A 20,865-nucleotide genomic window follows, 5' to 3' on the forward strand; every position below is an offset into this window, starting at 1 on the left:
TTAATTTAATATTAAATCTCAATATATTTATCATTCATGCTTTAGCCCTCTATCTTAATATATTTTACATTCATGCTTGCTTTAAACCCTTTGATAAAAATTTCTGAATCCATCCCTGAGTGCCAATAATTGTGCATGACAGCATGAAATCTTGATGGGTATGCCAAAAATTTGAATTCTAAAATCTTCCAAGAAACCAAGGATGCTGGGTAGGCTTGGCAATTCGGGTTGTCGTGTCAACCCATTTGGTTGGCGTGTCAACCCGTCGGGTTAGTGTGTCAACCCGTTTAGCTAATTGTGCATGACAGAATGAAATCTTGATGGGTATGCCAAAAATTTGAATTCTAAAATCTTTCAAGAAACCAAGGATACTAGGTAGGCCTGGCAATTCGGGTTGTCGTGTCAACTAATTTGGTTGGCGTGTCAACCCGTCGGGTTAGCGTGTCAACCCGTTTAGCTAATTTGGTAAAAAATGCGTCATTAACGCGTCATAAATATGTCATAAACGTGTCATAAACAGGTTGGTGGGTCATAAACGGGTCATTAATGTGTCATAAACGGGTTGACGGGTCATAAACGGGTTATAGCCTAAACCCAAACCCTATATATTCGTGTCGTGTTCGTGTCGGATTCATGGGTCGTGTCAAAATTACCAAGCCTAATACTAGGGTTTGGGTCAAACCAATGCATTTGTAGCCATGTGGCCCATATATCTGGGCCTGATTTTCTGAGGGCTGGAAAGTCTTCAACTACTTGTTAAAGGATATGGGGGATTGTTCGGAGAATGCAACATTATGCTTGAATGGTTGATATATTGGGCCGATCAGGCCCGTTCATGGTAATGACTAGTAAAGATCTTGGGAAACTTGCTGCAAAGATGATTCTTGAGCAAACCCATACGATCCAGCGTACCATCAGACCCACGTGAGTCACATGACATAGATCGAAGGTTGATGAAAGAAGCAGGTGGTAGCTGGCTAGAGGTGGAAAATATGGTGCACAAGTTCTATGGCTATGTTTGGTGTGGGGATAATCCCATCCAACCCGGTCCCATTCGCCTTTGAGCCCACATCAGCCCAATCGCGAATATGGGTCCGTAGCCCATCATATACGAATATGTAAGATCGAATATCCAGGAACCTCGAGAAGATATTGTCTCTGGATTAGCGCAACAAACCAGGGATCCAATATACACTATCCCAGATATCTTGAAATCGCGCCCCATCCTTAAAAATTCAGGACTTACATTAATTCCAAATTTGTTCATGTGAATCTCGCTTAGAGATTGTTAAGGAAATAACCTCGGTTTGAAAGATAGAGGGTTATGAGTCAACGATTGACTCTGATGTCGCTCCTTGGTCAAGGGAAAGAAAGAATACGAAACCCTAAAGCAACAAAGGTACTTATCACTCAGCCTATAATAGGCCTGGACCTCAGGTATGAAAAAGAGATTGATACTATTACGCTTTAGCTTACTTTATACAGAAATACTAACTTAGACATCAGAGGGAGGAACGCCAGCTAACTCCCGACATGTTCTCTTGCTTACTTTGCAGCGATCAGGAGAAGAAATCGCCGAGGAAGAGCAAGTTGTTAGGGCCATATCGAAAACTTTACCAATATTTAGTAAATGATTTTGTTTTGTTTGAATAGTAATAAGAGTAATAAGAAATGATTGATGTGATATAGAATTGTAAAATTTTGTGATTTGTTGTAAAAAAAAAAAAGGTGAAAATGTTATGTTTTTTAATATACTTTTTGGTTAAATAGTAATAAAAAGTTATTGACATAGTATAACAAGTAGAAATGTTTTTAATTTGATTTTTTTAAAGAATTAAGAATAATTTGCCAAACGGTGCCTATATATTTTTTGGGAAGTTAATGTTGAAAAATTAAAAATTCTCTCTTTCCAATTGCTGCCGGCCATTGCCTTTATTGTGACCATTGTCAATGACTCACCACCATGCACCCTTATCGCGACATTACTACTATCAATCTTCTCGCCACCACAATGGCAGCAGAATCGACCACTTGACATTTTTGGATGTTTTGGAGATAGCCGAACCATCTCAATAATCGCAAGTCCATAATTAGGGATGATTTAATCATCTTCCAAATAGCTATAAAAGTGGCCAGCCACCCAATAAAGGTGGCGGTGGCAGACTAGTAGTGGTAGTGAGGGTGGCAATAAGGTTATTGGAAAGAAAGAATTTATATATATTGTTGCTAGAAAGAAAGAATTTATTAAATAAAGGCAATGCAAAAAAGAACATATTAAAAATTGAATATAAAAGTTTAATTCATAATTTTGAATTTCAAAATGTGAGAAAAAAGAATTTTAAATAAAAAATATAAGAAAAAAAATTAATATTAATATTTAAATATGATAAAATAAAATTTTACTGAGTTTGTAGTTTAATTAAATATTATTTAATGTATATACTTGTAATTTTGTTTTGTTTTATTTTGTTTTGTTTTGTTTTATTTTTTTTTAAATTACATATGTGTGATTAGGGCTGTCAATTTTTGGCACGGTCCATGAACTCGACATGAACATAACATGAAATTAATAAGTTATGAAATGGTATAATCGGGTTTGGGTTAGTAACTTAGTTATAGTTAAGTCTATTTCTTAATTAGACATAGTTAAAAACTATTATCTAGTCGTAGTTGAAATCTATTTGTATTATTCTTATGCTTAACTCATTTTGGGTCAATATAATAAACTGGCCAATTTTGGGTCAATATGCTTAACTCATAGGTAACCCAAATAACTCATTTATGAAATAAGAAAAATGAATGAGAAATAATATACGATACCCATATAGATTCCACAGTAAAGAACACATTTATTCCTAGAATTTCGCATTCCCAAAACATGGCTCATATACTCATAAAGAAAGCAAACTTGGGTTAACCACGGGCTTTCTCACTTTCTAATCTTTTCTTAATAAAAACTATAAAAAGAAAAGGTGGCCATAATATATTATGAAATTCAAGAATTCAAGATATAGTTGAAGTTTATCACATAGTTATAGTTAGGGAAAAGTACACATAACTCCCTCAAACTACCACCTCATTGTCAATGTACTCTCCAAACTGTTAAGTCTATTTTTTAATTAGACACAGTTGAAAACTATCATCTAGTCGTAGTTGAAATTTATTTGTATTATTCTTATCTATCCTGATTTTATTATAAATAGGAGCATGATATATTGTAAACATCATTAAAGAAATAAGAGTAAAATATAATCATTTGAGTTTTCTCTAATAAGTTTTATATTTATTTGTTTATTGCATTACCTTTTCTTTTGCGGAAAGATGTACATATTCTCAACACACATGTTTCTACCGTCAAATTCTCTCCAAATCTATTTTTTTTTTTTTGAAAAAAAAAAAAAAAAAAAAAAAACTCAAACGGACTTCTTTGACTCTTTCTGATCCCACTTTAGTTTTGACTGGAAAAACTGGCTTCTAATATACCATGTATGATTTAGAATTATTCTGCCGTGGAAAGAAATTAAAGTGGGAACACTTATTCATAGGAAGGCATGAAAGTATGTTTATATATATTTGTGATATTTTTTGAATTTATCAAATAACAAGTTTGGCCGTGTCGGGTCAATCTTAACAGGATCTGTTTAGCTAAACGGATTAAACGGATCAGGTTGAGTTACCAATTTATTTGAATGGGTCTCGTTAGAGTTGAAGAATCTATCCCGTTTAGCTAAACGAATCGTATTAAAATTGACCATTAACATGTTGGCGAGTCAAGTAGATAAACCAAAACCCGACACACTAATTCAAATTGTCATACTTATGTGATGTTTTGATTAAACCGTCAATTATAAGAGTCATTAATATAGTTTATATGAGGTTGTGAGGGCTTTACAATAGTTTCCGTACACATCCACTTTGTTGACTAGCCAATAATAAATCCAAGAAAAGTAGACCGTTAGAAATAAGAGTAATGATTGAATATCACTCAAAGACACAATTTTTCACTATCTTGCCTATGTGGCAAGGTGGTCCCCCACTATTTTTTGAATTCTTTTATTTTTTAAAAATAAATTAAGGTAGGAGACCACCTTGCCACATAGACAAGATGGTAAAAAGTTGTATCTTTAGAAGATATTCAATCATTACTCTTTGGGAGTTTATCTCAATCCAAAGCATGCAAATTGCCTGTTAAATTTCACGTGGGCCCCGCGACGTCAATAATTTGCAAGTGATAAAGAGTAATGATTCACTACCACCTAAATATACAACTTTTCACCACCTTGTCTATGTGGCAAGGTGGTCCCCTACTAACTTTAGAGTTTTTTTATTTTTAAAAAATAAAATAAAGTGGGGGACCACCTTGCCACATAGACAAAGTGGTGAAAAGTTGTATATTTAGGTGGTAAAGAATCATTTCTCAGTGATAAATTATGCAAACAGCTAACCATGGGACCCATGATAGATAAATCCCCAAGTTTTTCTTGACTCACTAAGAATAAATTCAAAAAAGAATATTCAATGAGAATTGAGACATAAAGGCAACTTGAAAAGAACACGTTAGAAAAATTTGAATATAAAAATTTAATTAGTAATTTTACATTTTAAAAAGTGAAAAAAATAATTTTTAATTAAAAAAATATAAGAAAATTTAAATTAATATTATTTAATTAGTATTTAAATATAAGAAAATAAAATATCATTGAGTTTCTAGTTTAATTAAATATTATTTAATGTATACTTGTAATTTTGTTTTTAAAAAATTTATATAATTAAATATATTTGTGATTTTTTTTTTCTTGAGTTTATCAAATAATAGGTTCGGTCGTGTCGATTTAATCCAACACGACATGTTTATCAAACGAGTTTGATCATGTCATTCGTTTTTTTAAATGGTTATCGTTAGAGTTGAAACTTTGATCCATTTAAATAAATGAATTGTGTCAGGATTGACTCTTAACAGGTTGGTTGGTCAAGCGGATCGACTCAAACCCAATACTCCAACCCAAATTGCTAGCCTTATGTAATGTTATCGACTCAACCGACAATTCAAAGATTGATTATATTTTATATGAGGTTGTGATAATGAAAGCAGCCAAGAAAAGTAGACCTTGATAAATAAGGGAGATGAAAAATTTGCGATAAATCCATTAAAGGTTTGGAAGTTCATCTCAATCCATAGAATCCCAACTGCATCAAGTCTTATAAGGCCGCGCGCGGCCAGATCCCATTTTGTTGTGTTCCCGACCTTTGTCTATTCTCATTTCTCATATGTAGTGAAAAAAATCCACCCCCTTCTACTTGTAATGTTTTTGCCTTTGTTGATTTTTGGTTGTTTCTTTTTGGAATGTACTATAATATTTGGCATTTTCAATCTGCTACTTTTTCTTTCTTTCTTTTTTCCCTTTTTTTTTTTTTTTTTTTTTTTTTTAAAAAAAAAAAAAAAAAAAATTATTTACAACAAGAGCTAATTTAAGAGTGAATTGAAAATATCATATTAGCATAATAAAATACTTGTGTATTATATAATACAAGTAATTTTAGATGTCATACCTATGGATGTCCTTCTTGTGTTCCTCTAAAAATGAGGTGGCTTTTAAAATCACCATTTGATCAAAATTTAATTTTGATCAATCACAAGCCCAACAGTGATTTTAAAAGCCATATCATATTTAGAAGGATACAAGAGAGACATATGTATGACATCTAGAATTACTCATATAATACTACTCTTATCTCACCAAGAATTGATCTAAGGATTAAGAGACATGTTATTCTTCCAACTCTCTCTCTCTCTCTCTCTCTCTCTCCTTTTTTTTTTTTTTTAAAAAAAAAATCTACCATTAGATCTGTAGATTGACGTGATAGATTTATTTATTTATTTTTTTTTTTGAATTTATACAACTCAGTCAACTCTTTTGATTTGGTCCTCCTCAGTGGTCCTATTTCTTAATCATTGGGTAATACTATTTATTTATTTTTCACTTCTTTAAAGAAAAAAAAAAAAGTCTACATCAAATTATTTTTAAATTTTAAATTTTTTATATTACAATTATTTTTTTATTACTATTCAAATAAAAAAAAAATACACTACAAAACAAATCTTTTTTCTTCACATTTTCATAAAAAAAAATTCAAAATTTTTTTTATCTGAAAAAAAAAATATTCAAACTTCTTTCTACTTTATAGTACATCAATCTCATTTTATTCTTATTAGAAAAAAAAACTTCTTTCTAGAAGGGCAATAATACAGGCTTATTCTTTCCGTCTCTACTGCAACTACAAAATGAACATTTTCAACCTTGAATTCAACACTTGTCTTCACAATAAAATTGGAGTTGAATTTCTGACTGATTCTTTAATTTTTACATCGAAAGAGAAATTGTTGCAAAATTTATAATACAAATTCAATCATGGATGATTTTCAATATCTAAAAGAACATTAGGTTCCATTTTACTAGGTGTTTGAATTGAAAATTAAAATATATTAATGAACAATTACTTGGTTTATTCTTTTTGTTAACAATGAACGGACAGTAATTGCATTTTTATTTATTAATTTAATATTAAATCTCAATATATTTATTATTCATGCTATAGCCATCTATCTTAATATATTTTACATTCATGCTTGCTTTAAACCCTTGGATAAAAATTTCTGAATCCATCCCTGAGTGCCAATAATTGTGCATGACAGCATGAAAAAATCTTGATGGGTATGCCAAAAATTTGAATTCTAAAATCTTTCAAGAAACCAAGGATACTAGGGTTTGGGTCAAACCAATGCACTTGTAGGCAAGTGGCCCATATATCTGGGCCTGATTTCTGAGGGCTGGAAAGTCTTCAACTAATTGTTAAAGGATATGGGGGATTGTTCGGAGAATGGAGCATTATGCATGAATGGTTGATATATTGGGCCGATCAGGCCCGTTCATGGTAATGACTTGCGCAAAAATACAAGCATTTTGACGCGTGTCTACAGTACCCGTTACTGTAGACACGCTTCCAATTTGACACGTGTCTTTGGAGACACGTGTCTAATTGTACATCCGTCACAAATTGACACGTGTATTTAATACACGTGTCCAATTTGACACGTGTATTAAATACACGTGTCAAACTGTTTTTTTTTCCAAATATAATTTTTTTTTTAATTAAATAGAATTTCAACAATTGGACACGCGTATTAAATACACGCGTCCAATTTGACACGTGTATTTAATACACGTGTCCAATTGGACACGTGTATTAAATACACGTGTCAAACTGTTATTTTTTTTTTTCCAAATATAATTTTTTTTTATTAAATAGAATTTCAACAATTAGTACGCGTGTCAAACTGTTATTTTTTTCAAATTTAATTTTTTTATTAAATAGAATTTTAACAATTGGGGACGTGTATTTAAATACACGTCTCGAATTGGGCACGTGTACTGAGTACACGTGCCCAATTGTTTAGCCAGAACGTGTATATGTGTTTTCTCCTGGTTATATGTGTTTTTTCCCGCTTATATATGTGTATATATATATATATATATAATTTTTAAAATTCAAATAATATAATAATATAATAATAGATTATATATATATATATATATATATATATATATATATATATATATATATATATATATAGATCGGAAATGGGTAGCAGACCCATTTCCGATCTGAATTATCTCTCTCTCTCTCCCTCTCCGTCACAGCCGCGCCGGCCAGCTTCCGGCCACCGCGCATCAGCCCTTCCCGCCGGTGAGACGCCCTCTCTCCACCTTTCTCTGCTCGGTTCTCGGTCTCTCTCTCTCTCTCTCCCTCTCTCTCTCTCTCTCTCTCTCTCCCTCTCCGTCACAGCCGCAGCGGCCAACTTCCGGCCACCGCGCATCCGCCCTTCCCGCCGGTGAGCCGCCCTCTCTCCAGCTCTCTCTGCTCGGTTCTCGGTCTCTCTCTCTCTATCTCTCTCTTCCTCTCTATCTCTTCCTCTCTCTCTTCCTCTCTATCTCTTTCTCTCTCTCTCTCTACCTCTCTCTGTCTGTGTATCTCTCCCTATCTCTCTCTGCCTCTCTCTCAGTATCTCTATCTCTCTCTCTCTACTCTCTCTCTCTCTCTCTCTCCCTATCTCTCTCTGGATCTCTACGTCTCTCTCTCTCTATGTTTTTTCCCGGTTGTTTTTTTTTTTGTATTTTTGTCGTCGAAAATAATAAAATTTGGAAAAAAAAAACAAAAATTTATTAACCCAAATAAATTTAAATAAACAATAACAAAATTAAATTGAAAAAAAATTCCAAATTTAAGTTTTAAAAATTCAATTTGGATTTTTTTTTTTTTTTAAAAAAACGTTTTGACACGAATATTGCAAATACACGTGTCAAACGGTTTGACACGTGTATTTGCAATACACGTGTCAAAACGTTTTGACACGTGTATTTGCAATATTCGTGTCAATGCAATACACGTGTCAAAATGTGCAATTAGAGTCTTACACATCTGACACGCGTCTTACGCGTGTCAAAATACTCGTGGCAAACATTTTGACACATGTACAGTGCCGTACACGTGTCAAAATGCACGTGGCAATTTGACAAAATTTTTGTAGCATGCTGCAAAGATGATTCTTGAGCAAGACCCATACGATCCAGCGTACCATTAGACCCACGTGAGTCACTTGACGACACAGAAGGTTGATGAAAGAAGCAGGTGGTAGCTTGCTAGAGGTGGAAAATATGATGCACAAGTTCTATGGCTATGTTTGGTGTTGGGGATAATCCCATCCGACTCGGTCCCCATTTCGGGAACTATGAGCCTCTGAGCCCACATCAGCCCAATCACGAATATGGGTCTGTAGCCCATCAAATACGAATATGCAAGAACGAATATCCAGGAGCCATGGGAAGATATTGTCCCTAGATTAGTGCGACAAACCAGGGATCCGTTATACACGATCCCGGATATCTCGAAATCGCGCTCCATCCCTAAAAATTCGAAACTTATACTAATTTTGGATTTGTTCCTGTGAATCTCGCTTAGAGATTATTAAGGAAATAACCTCGGTTTGGAAGATAGAGAGGTTATGAGTCAAGGTCTGACTCTGACAGCGCTCCTAGGTCAAGGAAAAGAAAGAAGATGAAACTCTAAAGCAACAAATGTACTTATCACTCAGCCTATAATAGGCCTAGACGTCAGGTATGAAAAAGAGACCGATACTATTACACTTTAGCTTACTTTATACAGAAATACTAACTTAAGCATCAGAGGGAGGAACACCAGCTAACTCCTGACATGTTCTCTTGCTTACTTTGCAGCGATCAGGAGACGAAATCACTGAGGAAGAGCAAGTTGTTAGGGCCATTCTGGAAACTGTACCAATATTTAGTAAATGATTTTGTAGTAGGATTTTTGTTTGAATAGTAATAAGAAATGATTGATGTGATATAAAATTGAAAAATGTTTGTAATTTGTTGTAAAAAAAAAAAGTGAAAAGGTTATGTTTTTTAATATATTTTTTGGTTAAATAATAATAAAAAGTTATTGATATAATATAAAAAGTAGAAATGTTTTTAATTTGATTTTTTTAAAGAATTAAGAATAATTTGCCAAACGGTGCCTATATATTTTTGGGGAAGTTAACGTTGAAAGATTAAACATTTTCTCTTTCCAATTGCTACCGGCCATTGCCTTTATTGTGACCATTGTCAATGACTCACTGCCGCCCTTACAACGACATTACTACTATCAATCTCCTCATCACCACAATGGGAGGAGAATTGACCACTTGGCCCTTTTGGTTGTTTTGGAAATAGCCGAACCATCTCAATAACCATAAGTCCATAATTAAGGATGGTTTAGTCCTCTTCCAAAAAAAAGTGGCCAACCACCTAATGAAAGTGGTGGTGGCAGACTAGTAGTGGTAGTGAGGGTGGCAATAAGGTTGTTGGAAAGAAAGAATTTATATATATTTTTCCCGGAAAGAAACAATTTATTAAATAAAGGCAATGTAAAAAGAACACATTATAAAAACTTGAATATAAAAGTTTAATTCATAATTTTGAATTTCAAAATGTGAGAAAAAAAGATTTTTAAATAAAAAAAATAAGAAAAAAATTAATATTAATTTTTAAATATAATAAAATAAAATTTTACTGAGTTTGTAGTTTAATTAAATATTATTTAATGTATATACTTGTAATTTTGTTTTGTTTTGTTGTTGTTTTTTTTTTTAAAAAAATAAAAAAATAAAAAATTGTATATATGTGATTAGGACTATCAATTTTTGGTACGATCCATGAACTCGACATGAACGCAAAACGAAATTAACGAGTTATGGAATTGTATAATTGGGTTTGGGTCAGTATCGGGTCGGCCCACTTGACCCGTATAATAAACTGGTCAATTTTAAGTCAACACGCTTAACTCATAAGTAACCCAAATAACTCATTTATGAAATAAGAAAAATGAATGAGAAATAATAAACGATACCCGTATAGATTCCACGATAAAGAACACATTTATTCCTAGAATTTCGCATTCCCAAAACATGGCTCATATACTCATAAAGAAAGCAAACTTGGGTTAACCATGGGCTTTCTCACTTTCTAATCTTTTCTTAATTAAAACTATAAAAAGAAAAGGTGGCCAATGTTAAAATATATTATGAAATTCAAGAATTCAAGTTACAGTTGAAGTTTATCACATAATTATAGTTGAAGTCTATTTTTTTTTTTTCTGAGAAATGAAGTCTATTTCTTAATTAGACGCAGTTGAAGACTATCACTTAGTCGTAGTTGAAGTCTATTTATATTATATATATTCTTATCTGTCCTAATTTTCCTATAAATAAGAGCATGTTATATTGTAAACATCACTAAAGAAATAAGAATAAAATATAATCATTTGAGTTTTATCTAGTAAGTTTTATATTTATTTGTTTATTGCATTATCTTTTCTTTCACGGAAAGACATATCCTCGACACACATGTTTCTACCGTCAAATTCTCTCCAAATCCGTTTTTTTTTTTTTTTTTTTTTTTTGTAAAAAAAAAAAAAAAAAAAACTCAATGGACTTCTTTGACTCTTACCGATCCCACTTTAGTTTTGAGTGGAAAAACTGGTTTCTAATATACCATGTATGATTTAGAATTATTCTGCCGTGGAAGGAAATTAAAGTGGGAACACTTAGTCATAGGTCGGCATGAAAGAGTGATTATATTTCATATGAGGTTGAAATATTTCAGATTGACTCGAACCCTATAGGCCAACCCAAATTGCTAGCCTTATGTAATGTTATCGATTCAACCGTCAATTCAAAGAGATTATATTTCATATGAGGTTGTGATAATGAAAGCAGCCAAGTAAAGTAGACCTTGGTAAGTAAGGGAGACGAAAAATTTGCGATAAATCCAATAAAGATTTGGAAGTTCATCTCAATCCAAAGAATCCCAACTGCATCAAGTCTTATAAGGCCGCGCGCGGCCAGATCCCATTTTTGTTGTGTTCCCACCTCCTTGGACCTTTGTCTATTCTCATTTCTCATATGTAGTGAAAAAAATCCACCCCCTTCTACTTGTAATGTTTTTTTTTTTTAATATTTGGCATTTTCAATCTGCTACTAGTTTTTTATTTATTTATTTTTTGTTTATTTTTTTTTTACAAAAAGAGCTAGTTTAAGAGTGAATTGAAAATATTAGTATATAATAATAAAATAATTGTGTGGTATATAATATGAGTAATTCTAGATGTTATATTTATGCATGCCCTTCTTGTGTTCCTCTAAAAATGAGGTGGCTTTTAAAATTACCATTTAATTAAAATTCAATTTTGATCAATCACAAGCCCAATAGTAATTTTAAAAGTCACATCATTTTTAGAGAGACACAAGAGAGACATGAGTATGACATCTAGAATTACTTATATAATACTACTCTTATCTCACCAAGAACTAAGAGACATGTTATTCTTCCGACTCCTTTTTTTTTTTTTTTTGAAAAAAAATTAAATGGAATTGGACGGGAGTTGACTAGGAGAAGAAAACATAATATGATAATAGATCTCAAGAGTGAATTAACAATACCACGTCAATCTAATAAAATAATTATATAGTATATACTATATAGCATTACTCTTATTTCAATACGAAGATTCCTCCCTCGCTCCAAGTCGTTTACATGCAAATTGAACAACAAACCATAGGGGCCCCATTGTAGAATTCCTCGGAGGGTTAATATTTAACCCCATTTTTGTGTCAATGCAGAACTAGAGTGAAATATAGGAAAAATAGCCTTGTTAGGTGAGAAAGATACAAATTCATATCTATGCATCTTATTTTTAAATCCACCATTAAATTTGTGGGACTTACATTGGGTGCCACAAATCCAATAATGAATTTGAAACTTAATTGGTATATGGAGATTGATGGGTATAATAGGAGATGGATATCTAACATGTAATTTCTTGTTAGGTATTAGATAGACAGTCAGTTCATTACTGAATCACCCTCTCTCCCACCTTTGGCCCTTTAGTTTTGAATCATGGTAATCTAATGCGAGGAAGTTCTTACAAGTTCATCATTGTTAATATGTTTTTGAGGGGTTTGTTTTTATTTTAGGTTTGAAAAGAGTTTAATGGGATAAAAGTAAAAATTAATTTTTATGTTTCAAAAAGTACTTTATGAAAGTATGGTTTCTAATATTACTATTTCTAAAAACAAATTTTTTAAAATTACAAGTATAAATTAATTAATTTTTTTTTTTAAAAACAAAATTACAAGTTAAAATGGAAAGATAAAATGATCATCATGAAATCCATAATGTGTAATATTTTTTTGCTAGAGGTACATAATGTGTACTTAATTTATAGAACATTCTTCTTATGCAAGAAATCGTGACCATCAAACGTGCGTAGTGGGACTGCAACTAAAAAGATATTCACTTTCAGATCATAACACAATTCACAGCCCAGGAACTCCAACTGGAAAAACAAAACATAAAAAAAAAAAAAAAAAAAAAGAAGGAAAAAGGAAAGATTAATAGTTCTAATCCTTGAGTACAACATGATTGAAACCTATATATATGATCATTACTCTTGTTCTGAGATGACATTTAACTCTCGGTCTAGTTTCATTCTTGTGGCAGTTGTTGCGGCAAACGGATTAGGAGGCATAGTTAATTCATGTCCTCCTTCTAACATTTGAATCACAACTTTCATAGAAGGACGGTCCACGGGGTGCCATTGAATGCACCAAAGCCCCACAATTGCAAGTTTTTTTGCAATTTTAGCATCTTCATCATCCTCAATAAGGACTCGTAGGTCTTCTTTTTGTTCTAAGAAATTGTAGATCCATTCTGGAAAGTAAACTTGACTAGTATTCTCCATTGTAATGTCAACATTTTTCTTACCTCCAACTACTTCAAGTAATAAAATTCCAAAACTATAGACATCTGATTTATAAGAAACATTTCCAAAGTTTCTAGAGAACACTTCTGGTGCGATGTAACCCATGGTCCCCCTGGCTGTGGTCATAGACACTGCACTCTTATCTTTGGAGCACAACTTGGCAAGGCCAAAATCAGAAATTTTTGGATTGAAATTTTCATCTAGCAAAACATTATGAGGCTTGATATCAAAATGGAGGATTTGTTGGTCGCACCCTTCGTGAAGATAATCAATTCCTTTTGCTATGCCAATAGCAATATCTTGCAGTTTGTTCCAACCTAGGAAATGATTTTTTGTGTCCGCCGAAGATATGAACTTATCTAGTGAATAATTTGGTAAGAACTCATAAACTAAAGCACGTCGAAATCCATCAGCACAGAAGCCAACCAAGCGAACTACATTAACATGGTGAATCCTGCCCATTGTCCCTACTTCATTTATGAATTCTTCCCCATTTTCTTTGGCAGTACTGTTTAGGATCATCTTCACCGCAACATAGATTTCATTTGAAAGCTTTCCTTTGAACACCGTACCATAGGCTCCCTCGCCTAACTTCTCAGCAAATTGATTTGTAATTCTCTTAATATCGGCATATGAGTATCTGGTGGGCTTGAAATTTTTGTAATCCTCCAAAAACAATTTGATCTTTGCTTGATTTTCTTTTTCTGCTTTATCATAGCTATAGACGCGGTAAATAGTAAAAACCACAAGTACTAATAGAAATGAACCTAAGATGATACCTGCATGTTAAACATTAGTAAGTCATCAAGAACTTCCTTCTCCAGCTTAATAGAAAGACATTAAAGTTGCTAGTGGACGACTCACCAGGAATCTTTAACTTGGATAATATTCGACCTGTTAAAGAGTTAACATAATTAGCTTCCCATTGTTATTTTTTATTTTTGTTAGATGAATGAATCAGCAGAGCAAGGAAGCATTGGTAAGCAATTACATTTGATTTTCTTGTTTTGTTTTATTTCTGGGTGGAAATGAATGCAGGAAGCATTCGCCGTTGGTTGAAACCTGTGAGAAACTTTAGTACAAAGGTTGAAATTGATGGACAGAAGAGAATAATACCTTTAGTATGTTTAGGGAAGGTAGGGAAGCACTCTGTTTCTGATTCATTGCTATTATTCTTCAATCTACATCCCATGCCCTTCACTTCGCAGTCTCTGCACACCGGTCTGGACCAATTCAAATGCAGAACTTTATCATCAGCGATTTCCTTTGGAAACACAAGATGGCCTCTCCAAAGCTCACTCGTAAACGTACTCGGAATTGATCGAAGAGTATACATCTTTTCACAAGATGCTATGGGCAAACCGTTGATGTCATCATCCGAATAGAAGGCACGAACTTCGTGGCTTGGGCCACTAAGACAAGGGATCGCATAGTCGGTTTGTGTTTCTGTTGAGGAACAATTGAACAAGGAGAAGTCACGCTGCTCTTGTTGTTTGAACAGGAAAGGAGAGGAAGACAAATTGAGCTCCCGAAGCTGTCTTGGAAAGCAATGATCTGGGTCATGTACTTCAATTACCTGAGATTTGTAGTCAATCTTTTTCACAAAGAACTTCACAAAAGTTGGCAGCTGGAGCACCGTTTTTTTTGTATCAGTGCAGGACAGATTAAACCCAGGATAACCACAGTGGTCTGGCTGGCTGTTGAGTCGGAAGGGAAATCGAATGGCTGGGCCACGGCCTCCACACCGTAATTCATCACACCCATTTTGGCCTTCTCCGAGGCCTACGAGGAAAACCAGAAACAAGAAGAAAGATGAGATATTCATGTCCGTGGTCTGGATGGTTTCTCAGCCTCAAATTTCTAATCCAAGCAAATATCCATCTCCGTACGGGGTTTGGCTTTCTCCATTTTCACCGGTAAATTCCGGGTAATTTCATCGTGGACTTGGATTAAATTTGGAGCTTAGCGAGCGGTAAATTTTCACAATCGGTCTAAATTACAAATTGTTCACCCATATAAAATATAATTCAAATGTCTTTAAAGTAGGTAAAAATAACAATTTAGTTATTAAAGTCAAATTTCATCAAAATATTTGACGAATTCTGTTAGTGTCAACGTCAACATCAATAAAATGATGATATATGTCACTTTTACTAAAAAAAAAAAAAAAAAATCACTATATTTAAAATATACATTTATAAAAACTAAATATTTCTCAGTGCAATCAAATTTTCGTTAAAACACTTGACGGAATCCGTTAGTGTACCATGTTAGCATCAATAAAATGACGACACATGTCACTGTTAATAAAATATATATTTATATAATATATAATATATAAAACTAAAATGTTAAAAAAATTAAAAATTAATTTTTTTTAATTGGCAGCCACCCATTTTCTTCTTCCTTTTTTTTTAATTTTTTTTTAATTAAAAAATTAAAAAATTTAAATTTTTTAAGTTTTTAATTTCTTAAACTTTTTATTTTTATCTTCAAAGTTTTTTGAATTTTTTCTTTTTTCTTTTTACTTATTAAGATAATAAAGATATTATAGAAATATTTCGACAAAAATAATATTTTTACCACACTTTGGTAGTTTGATGCCTGAAAGTGTACTAATATGAATCGCATTAATACACTTTAAAGTTCAGTGGGCTATTCAAAAATTAACCGTTAGTTCAAGGTTTTTTTTTTTTTTTTTTTTTTTTTTTTAATTTTTTAATTTTTTTTTTCCCAATTTATATCTATAATTCAAATAATCCACGCTTATTATGAATGGCATAAAAGATTAAAGTCTTTGTCGGCAGCTGTGAAAGCAAAGGCCGCAAAGGAAAAAGAGGGACTAGAAGCACCAAATGTACATTGTTATCTTTGTCGGCAGCTGTGAAAGCAATACCGGCAAAGTTAAAAAATCTTCTCCTCTGTCTCTCTGTCTGTCCCTCTCTCTCTCTCTCTCACTCTCAGGACAAATGGCCTTCTCTGCTGCTGCTGGTCTCACGGCCCTTGTTGTTGTTGTTCTAATCCATCAAACTTGCAGTGCTAAGCATAGCCATGTCTGTGCTCCTTCTTCTTGCGGTGATATCCATAACATAAGTTATCCCTTTAGATTACAAGACGATCCAAAAAATTGCGGCCGCCGAAGGTATACCCTTTCATGTGATCAGAACAACCGCACAGTATTAAACTTATATGCCGGAAAATACTATGTACAGCAAATCAATTACGATGACTACACAATCCGAGTGGTAGACCCGGGTATTCAGGTATTACCAATCCCTCGTTATTTTCTAAACATCAATAATTTCAGTGATGGGATCGGGGAGTCATATGTCCTGAATCAAAACGGAATGGAGAGTGTGGTTTTCGTGACGTGTAAAAATCCGGTGAGTTCACCGTTCTATTTGGAGACTTCTGCTTGCTTTAGTAATGGATCAGAGTACTATTCTTCCAACTCTTCCAAGAGGTACAGATATGTTAAAGTCGGCATAACGAATGCAGCGGATGTGGTGGACTCGTGCCAGATAGAGCGAATGGTTCCGACATCGTGGCCAAGAAATGATGACCGACATGTTTCCTGTTCAGTCGTCCACAGGAAATTGGTATATGGTTTTGAGCTTTCATGGCAACGAGATAATTGTCGAAGCTGCTTCATTGTGGAGGAGCTTACTGGAGACCATTGCTACTTCGATGAGGCAAATCGTATTCATTGTTCTGGAATAATAGGTGAGTAAATTAAGAATGCCGAGAAAAAAGACAACCTGATTTATCGGATTTCTCATTCTCACTACAGATATATTCCCAGATAATATATAATTCTGTACGTTATTTATTTTTATTTTTTTTCTAATAATGATTAATGTCCTAATAATGTTTTAAGACTTTTACATATGCATTTCTAATTCCAAGTTTTCAAATTAAAGCTGATGTTACTATATATTTTCTTTGTCAAAGCAGGTCAACTAATACTGCATTTCATAGGTGAGGTTTCTCTCTCAAAAGTTTCCCTGTTTCTGTGATAACTAAGGATTAGTATTCTATACATGCATATCTGTGCATAGATTTTATTACTAACGTAATCGAAATCTTGTTTACCAACCTCAGTAGGTGAAATATTGCTTACAAACAAAAGGTTAGTAATTAAATAAGTATTTGATTAATTACTAATTGATTCATATTTTTCTATCTGTTGCAGGTCTTCTTTTGGTCCTTCTGATCTTTGGTAAGAACTTGATTCTCTCGTTCGATCTTCTTCAATATTTTTAACAGATTATTCCATAGAATGTGAAACATGAAAATTAATAGTTATGACATGATGCAAATATTTATGACATTTACAGGAAAAAGACAACAAATGCCATGCTTAATTATAAGGATTTAGGAAGGATCGAGATTAATTGAAAGTTGTTACAAACTTTTTCATCTAAAAATAAAGGTTTCTGACACCAATGCAACAAAAATTAATTTGTTTTCTTCTGATGTTCCTGCCCAGGATTATACAAGGTCCTAATAACTGTATTAGGGACTCCATGTGTGATTGCGTTTTTAGTATATAAATGGCGTAGGAGGCATTTATCTATGTATGAGGCAGTTGAAGAATTTCTGGAAAACTACAAAAATCTCGTGTCAATAAGGTACTCTTACTCAAAAATAAAGAAGATGACCGAAAATTTCAAGGACAAATTGGGTGAAGGAGGCTATGGCACTGTATATAAAGGAACACTTCGAAGTGGCCGTCTTGTAGCTGTAAAGATGTTAGGTAAATCCAAAGCTAATGGTCAAGACTTTATAAATGAAGTTGCAACCATTGGAAGGATTCACCATGTTAATGTAGTGCAGCTTATTGGATTTTGCGTTCAAGGGCCAAACCGGGCTCTTATATATGAATTCATGCCTAAAGGGTCTTTGAATAAGTACATTTTTTCGCCAGAAGAAAGTGTTGTCCTAAGCTACAAAAAATTATATGACATTGCTGTAGGAATTGCTCGTGGGATTGAATATTTGCATCAAGGATGTGACATGCAAATTTTGCATTTTGATATCAAGCCTCACAACATTCTTCTTGATGAGAATTTTACTCCTAAGGTTTCTGACTTTGGCCTTGCAAAACTGTATCCCGTAGACAACAGCATTGTTTCTTTGACTGCAGCAAGAAGGACATTAGGATATATGGCTCCTGAATTATTCTACAAAAACATTGGAGGCGTCTCATTCAAATCTGATGTTTATAGTTTCGGAATGTTATTGATGGAAATGGCTAGTAGAAGAAAGAACGTAAATTCTTTTGCAGAGCATTCAAGCCAAATTTACTTTCCTACTTGGGTCTATGACCAATTGCACGATGGAAAGGACATACAAATGGAAGATGGCACGGAGGAGGAAAAGAAAATGATTAAGAAGATGATCATAGTTGCACTATGGTGCATACAGATGAAGCCTAGTGATCGCCCTTCAATGAACAATGTCGTAGAAATGCTTGAGGGAGAAGTTGAATGCTTACAAATGCCTCCAATGCCTACTCTATCATCGCCAGATAGACCCATAATGAATGCTGGAGAGAATTCAAGTCAAAGTTACTCGTCAATTCAATCATATGAATCAAATCAATCAACTCAATTTTAAATGCAAACTAATTTATATGTTAGTCTGTTGCGTAAGTAGTTTTTTCTTGTGTATTTGATAGCACAAAGATGCTTGATATTTATGTATAGTAAATTAGAGTTCATTTGATTGATGATTACTTTTCTTATTATATTATTTTTTGCGTTTAGATTCTATTTCCTCATGCTTAAGTACCATTGAATAGAGTTTCAATTTGAGAAGTTATGATACTATTCTTCATTGTCCATTAGTTGTCCTTTACTTTGTGATTTTGGCATGTTGGATTACACTAATCCTTGTCACTTAGGGATAATCATGGTCACAATCCATAAATTTATATTTTTGAATGTGAAAGACAATGAACAATTCGAGCAACTGTTTTTTGAAAGCCTTGGAAGATTATAGTAGATTATAGTGATACAACAATGGTTGGAGGTTTAAAGTCACCCAAGGTTTTAGGTCTGATGCATACGTTGGGTGTGCATTGATTGATATGCTTGTGCAGAGTAATGGATCGAGATATAAATTTAGCGTATAAGGTGTTTGAAAATATAAACCAGACTCAAAACTACACTTAGAGGAGAGATATAGGAGGTTGAATAGGTGTATGCCAAAATAACGTGAAATTATAAAATTAAGTAACCACATAAGCATTTACCAAATAATTTGAAAGCGATAAATCAATCAACACATGTAATTTGGTGACGAAGTGCAAACCTTTTGAAGAACTCTTCAAAAGTAAAACCACTTCGAGACAGCCAACCTAGAAAATCAATCTACTAAAGAAGAATTAAGTTGTACAAGAAATCACACTTACAAAACCATTGTAACAGACTCCCTCTTGTACCAAGACAAGAGGCTCGCTTGCCTTCTACCACAATAGCTTCAGAACCTCTAAACAATTATTCTTCTTGATCTTCTATATTGGAACGTCAATAGGCTTCGGTTGTTGTTGATGAAAAGTTGTGGTTTAAAACTAAGACTATAAGAGAAGAGCAATTGAAAGCACACAAATTTAATCTCTCTCTTAGCACATGAACAAAAATGCTCATTTTTCTCTGGAAATATTGCCTTTAAACACCACAAAAATCGTGCTATAAAAGCCCTTAAATAGATTTGGAAAAGTAGACCTAAAAACCGAAGTCGGTGGTCCAAAAATTACAGATTTTTGACTCCCGTTCGGACTGGTAAGTGGCCCGTTTGAACTGGAGCATATTTATGTGATTCAACTTTCAGTCTTCTATTCACAGCACATTTTGACCCCTTAAATGTTGGAATTGGAAAGTTTTCATCAAATACCAAATTGTAGCATTTTAAATTAGCTTTCCAAAGCCCCTAAGTTTGTATTCATCCAATTTTGGAATAAAACGTTATGATCATTCAACTCAAGACTAAACTTTCTGTTCAAATTTTCAGGCTTCTCTTGTCAGCCCATTTGGACCACTAAACATTAGAATTTGAAACTTGTAGTGAACTACAAAGTTGTATAGCATTTTGAATCAGCTTTCCAACTACACAAAGTTTGCTTCATTCAAAACTCGGAATCAAAAGTTATGACCACTTTAATCTGACTACCATTAGACTAAAAAATACAACCAAACATGTTTTTAATTCTCCTGCACATGTTACTTGCACACGTAACATATCCCCTATAATTTTCCTTTTAGAAGAATATATCCTATCCTTCATTTTTTTTTTTTCCACTTTTTTTTTTTTTTTTTTTAGCAAGATGCTCCAAATAAGCAATGAGACGAAGAATAATGTTACTTTTTATACGTATTTATCACATTCATTTTACATCGATTGATGTGCATTTTTAAGTGGCTTTCCATATTATCCACATAAAAAAAAAAAAAAAAAAAGCTACTTAAAATACGTTACGTCAGC

At 33.3% G+C, this 20,865-nt stretch overlaps 2 protein-coding genes across 2 annotated transcripts; one reads left to right on the forward strand and one right to left on the reverse strand.

Moving 5' to 3' along the window:
- Window positions 1–12,785: 12,785 nt before the first annotated feature.
- On the reverse strand, window positions 12,786–15,273 carry LOC133882391 (rust resistance kinase Lr10-like). The gene is made up of 3 exons (XM_062321547.1): window positions 14,497–15,273; window positions 14,245–14,274; window positions 12,786–14,159 (listed from the first exon to the last, which is right to left on the reverse strand). The coding sequence occupies exons 1-3, from the start codon at window positions 15,203–15,205 to the stop codon at window positions 13,063–13,065; spliced, it is 1,836 nt and encodes a 611-aa protein (XP_062177531.1). The 5' UTR covers window positions 15,206–15,273; the 3' UTR covers window positions 12,786–13,062.
- Window positions 15,274–16,292: 1,019 nt separating this feature from the next.
- On the forward strand, window positions 16,293–19,107 carry LOC133882390 (rust resistance kinase Lr10-like). Its single transcript, XM_062321546.1, has 4 exons — window positions 16,293–17,103; window positions 17,335–17,358; window positions 17,573–17,599; window positions 17,870–19,107. Exons 1-4 carry the CDS (start codon window positions 16,350–16,352, stop codon window positions 18,997–18,999), a joined length of 1,935 nt encoding a protein of 644 aa, XP_062177530.1. The 5' UTR covers window positions 16,293–16,349; the 3' UTR covers window positions 19,000–19,107.
- Window positions 19,108–20,865: the final 1,758 nt, after the last annotated feature.

The sequence above is a fragment of the Alnus glutinosa genome, chromosome 11, assembly GCF_958979055.1.
Source record: "Alnus glutinosa chromosome 11, dhAlnGlut1.1, whole genome shotgun sequence".
Classification (NCBI taxonomy): domain Eukaryota; kingdom Viridiplantae; phylum Streptophyta; class Magnoliopsida; order Fagales; family Betulaceae; genus Alnus; species Alnus glutinosa.

Excerpts from the sequence above, each read along its gene's own strand:
- LOC133882390 (XM_062321546.1), top strand. The coding sequence starts at position 16,350 with ATGGCCTTCTCTGCTGCTGCTGGTCTCACGGCCCTTGTTGTTGTTGTT. Across the intron at positions 17,104-17,334 it reads TCATTGTTCTGGAATAATAG|GTCAACTAATACTGCATTTC; the intron begins GTGAGTAAATTA and ends TTGTCAAAGCAG. Across the intron at positions 17,359-17,572 it reads ACTAATACTGCATTTCATAG|GTCTTCTTTTGGTCCTTCTG; the intron begins GTGAGGTTTCTC and ends TATCTGTTGCAG.
- LOC133882391 (XM_062321547.1), bottom strand. The coding sequence starts at position 15,205 with ATGAATATCTCATCTTTCTTCTTGTTTCTGGTTTTCCTCGTAGGCCTC. Across the intron at positions 14,275-14,496 it reads CTTCCCTAAACATACTAAAG|GTCGAATATTATCCAAGTTA; the intron begins GTATTATTCTCT and ends ACTCTTTAACAG. Across the intron at positions 14,160-14,244 it reads ATCCAAGTTAAAGATTCCTG|GTATCATCTTAGGTTCATTT; the intron begins GTGAGTCGTCCA and ends TTTAACATGCAG.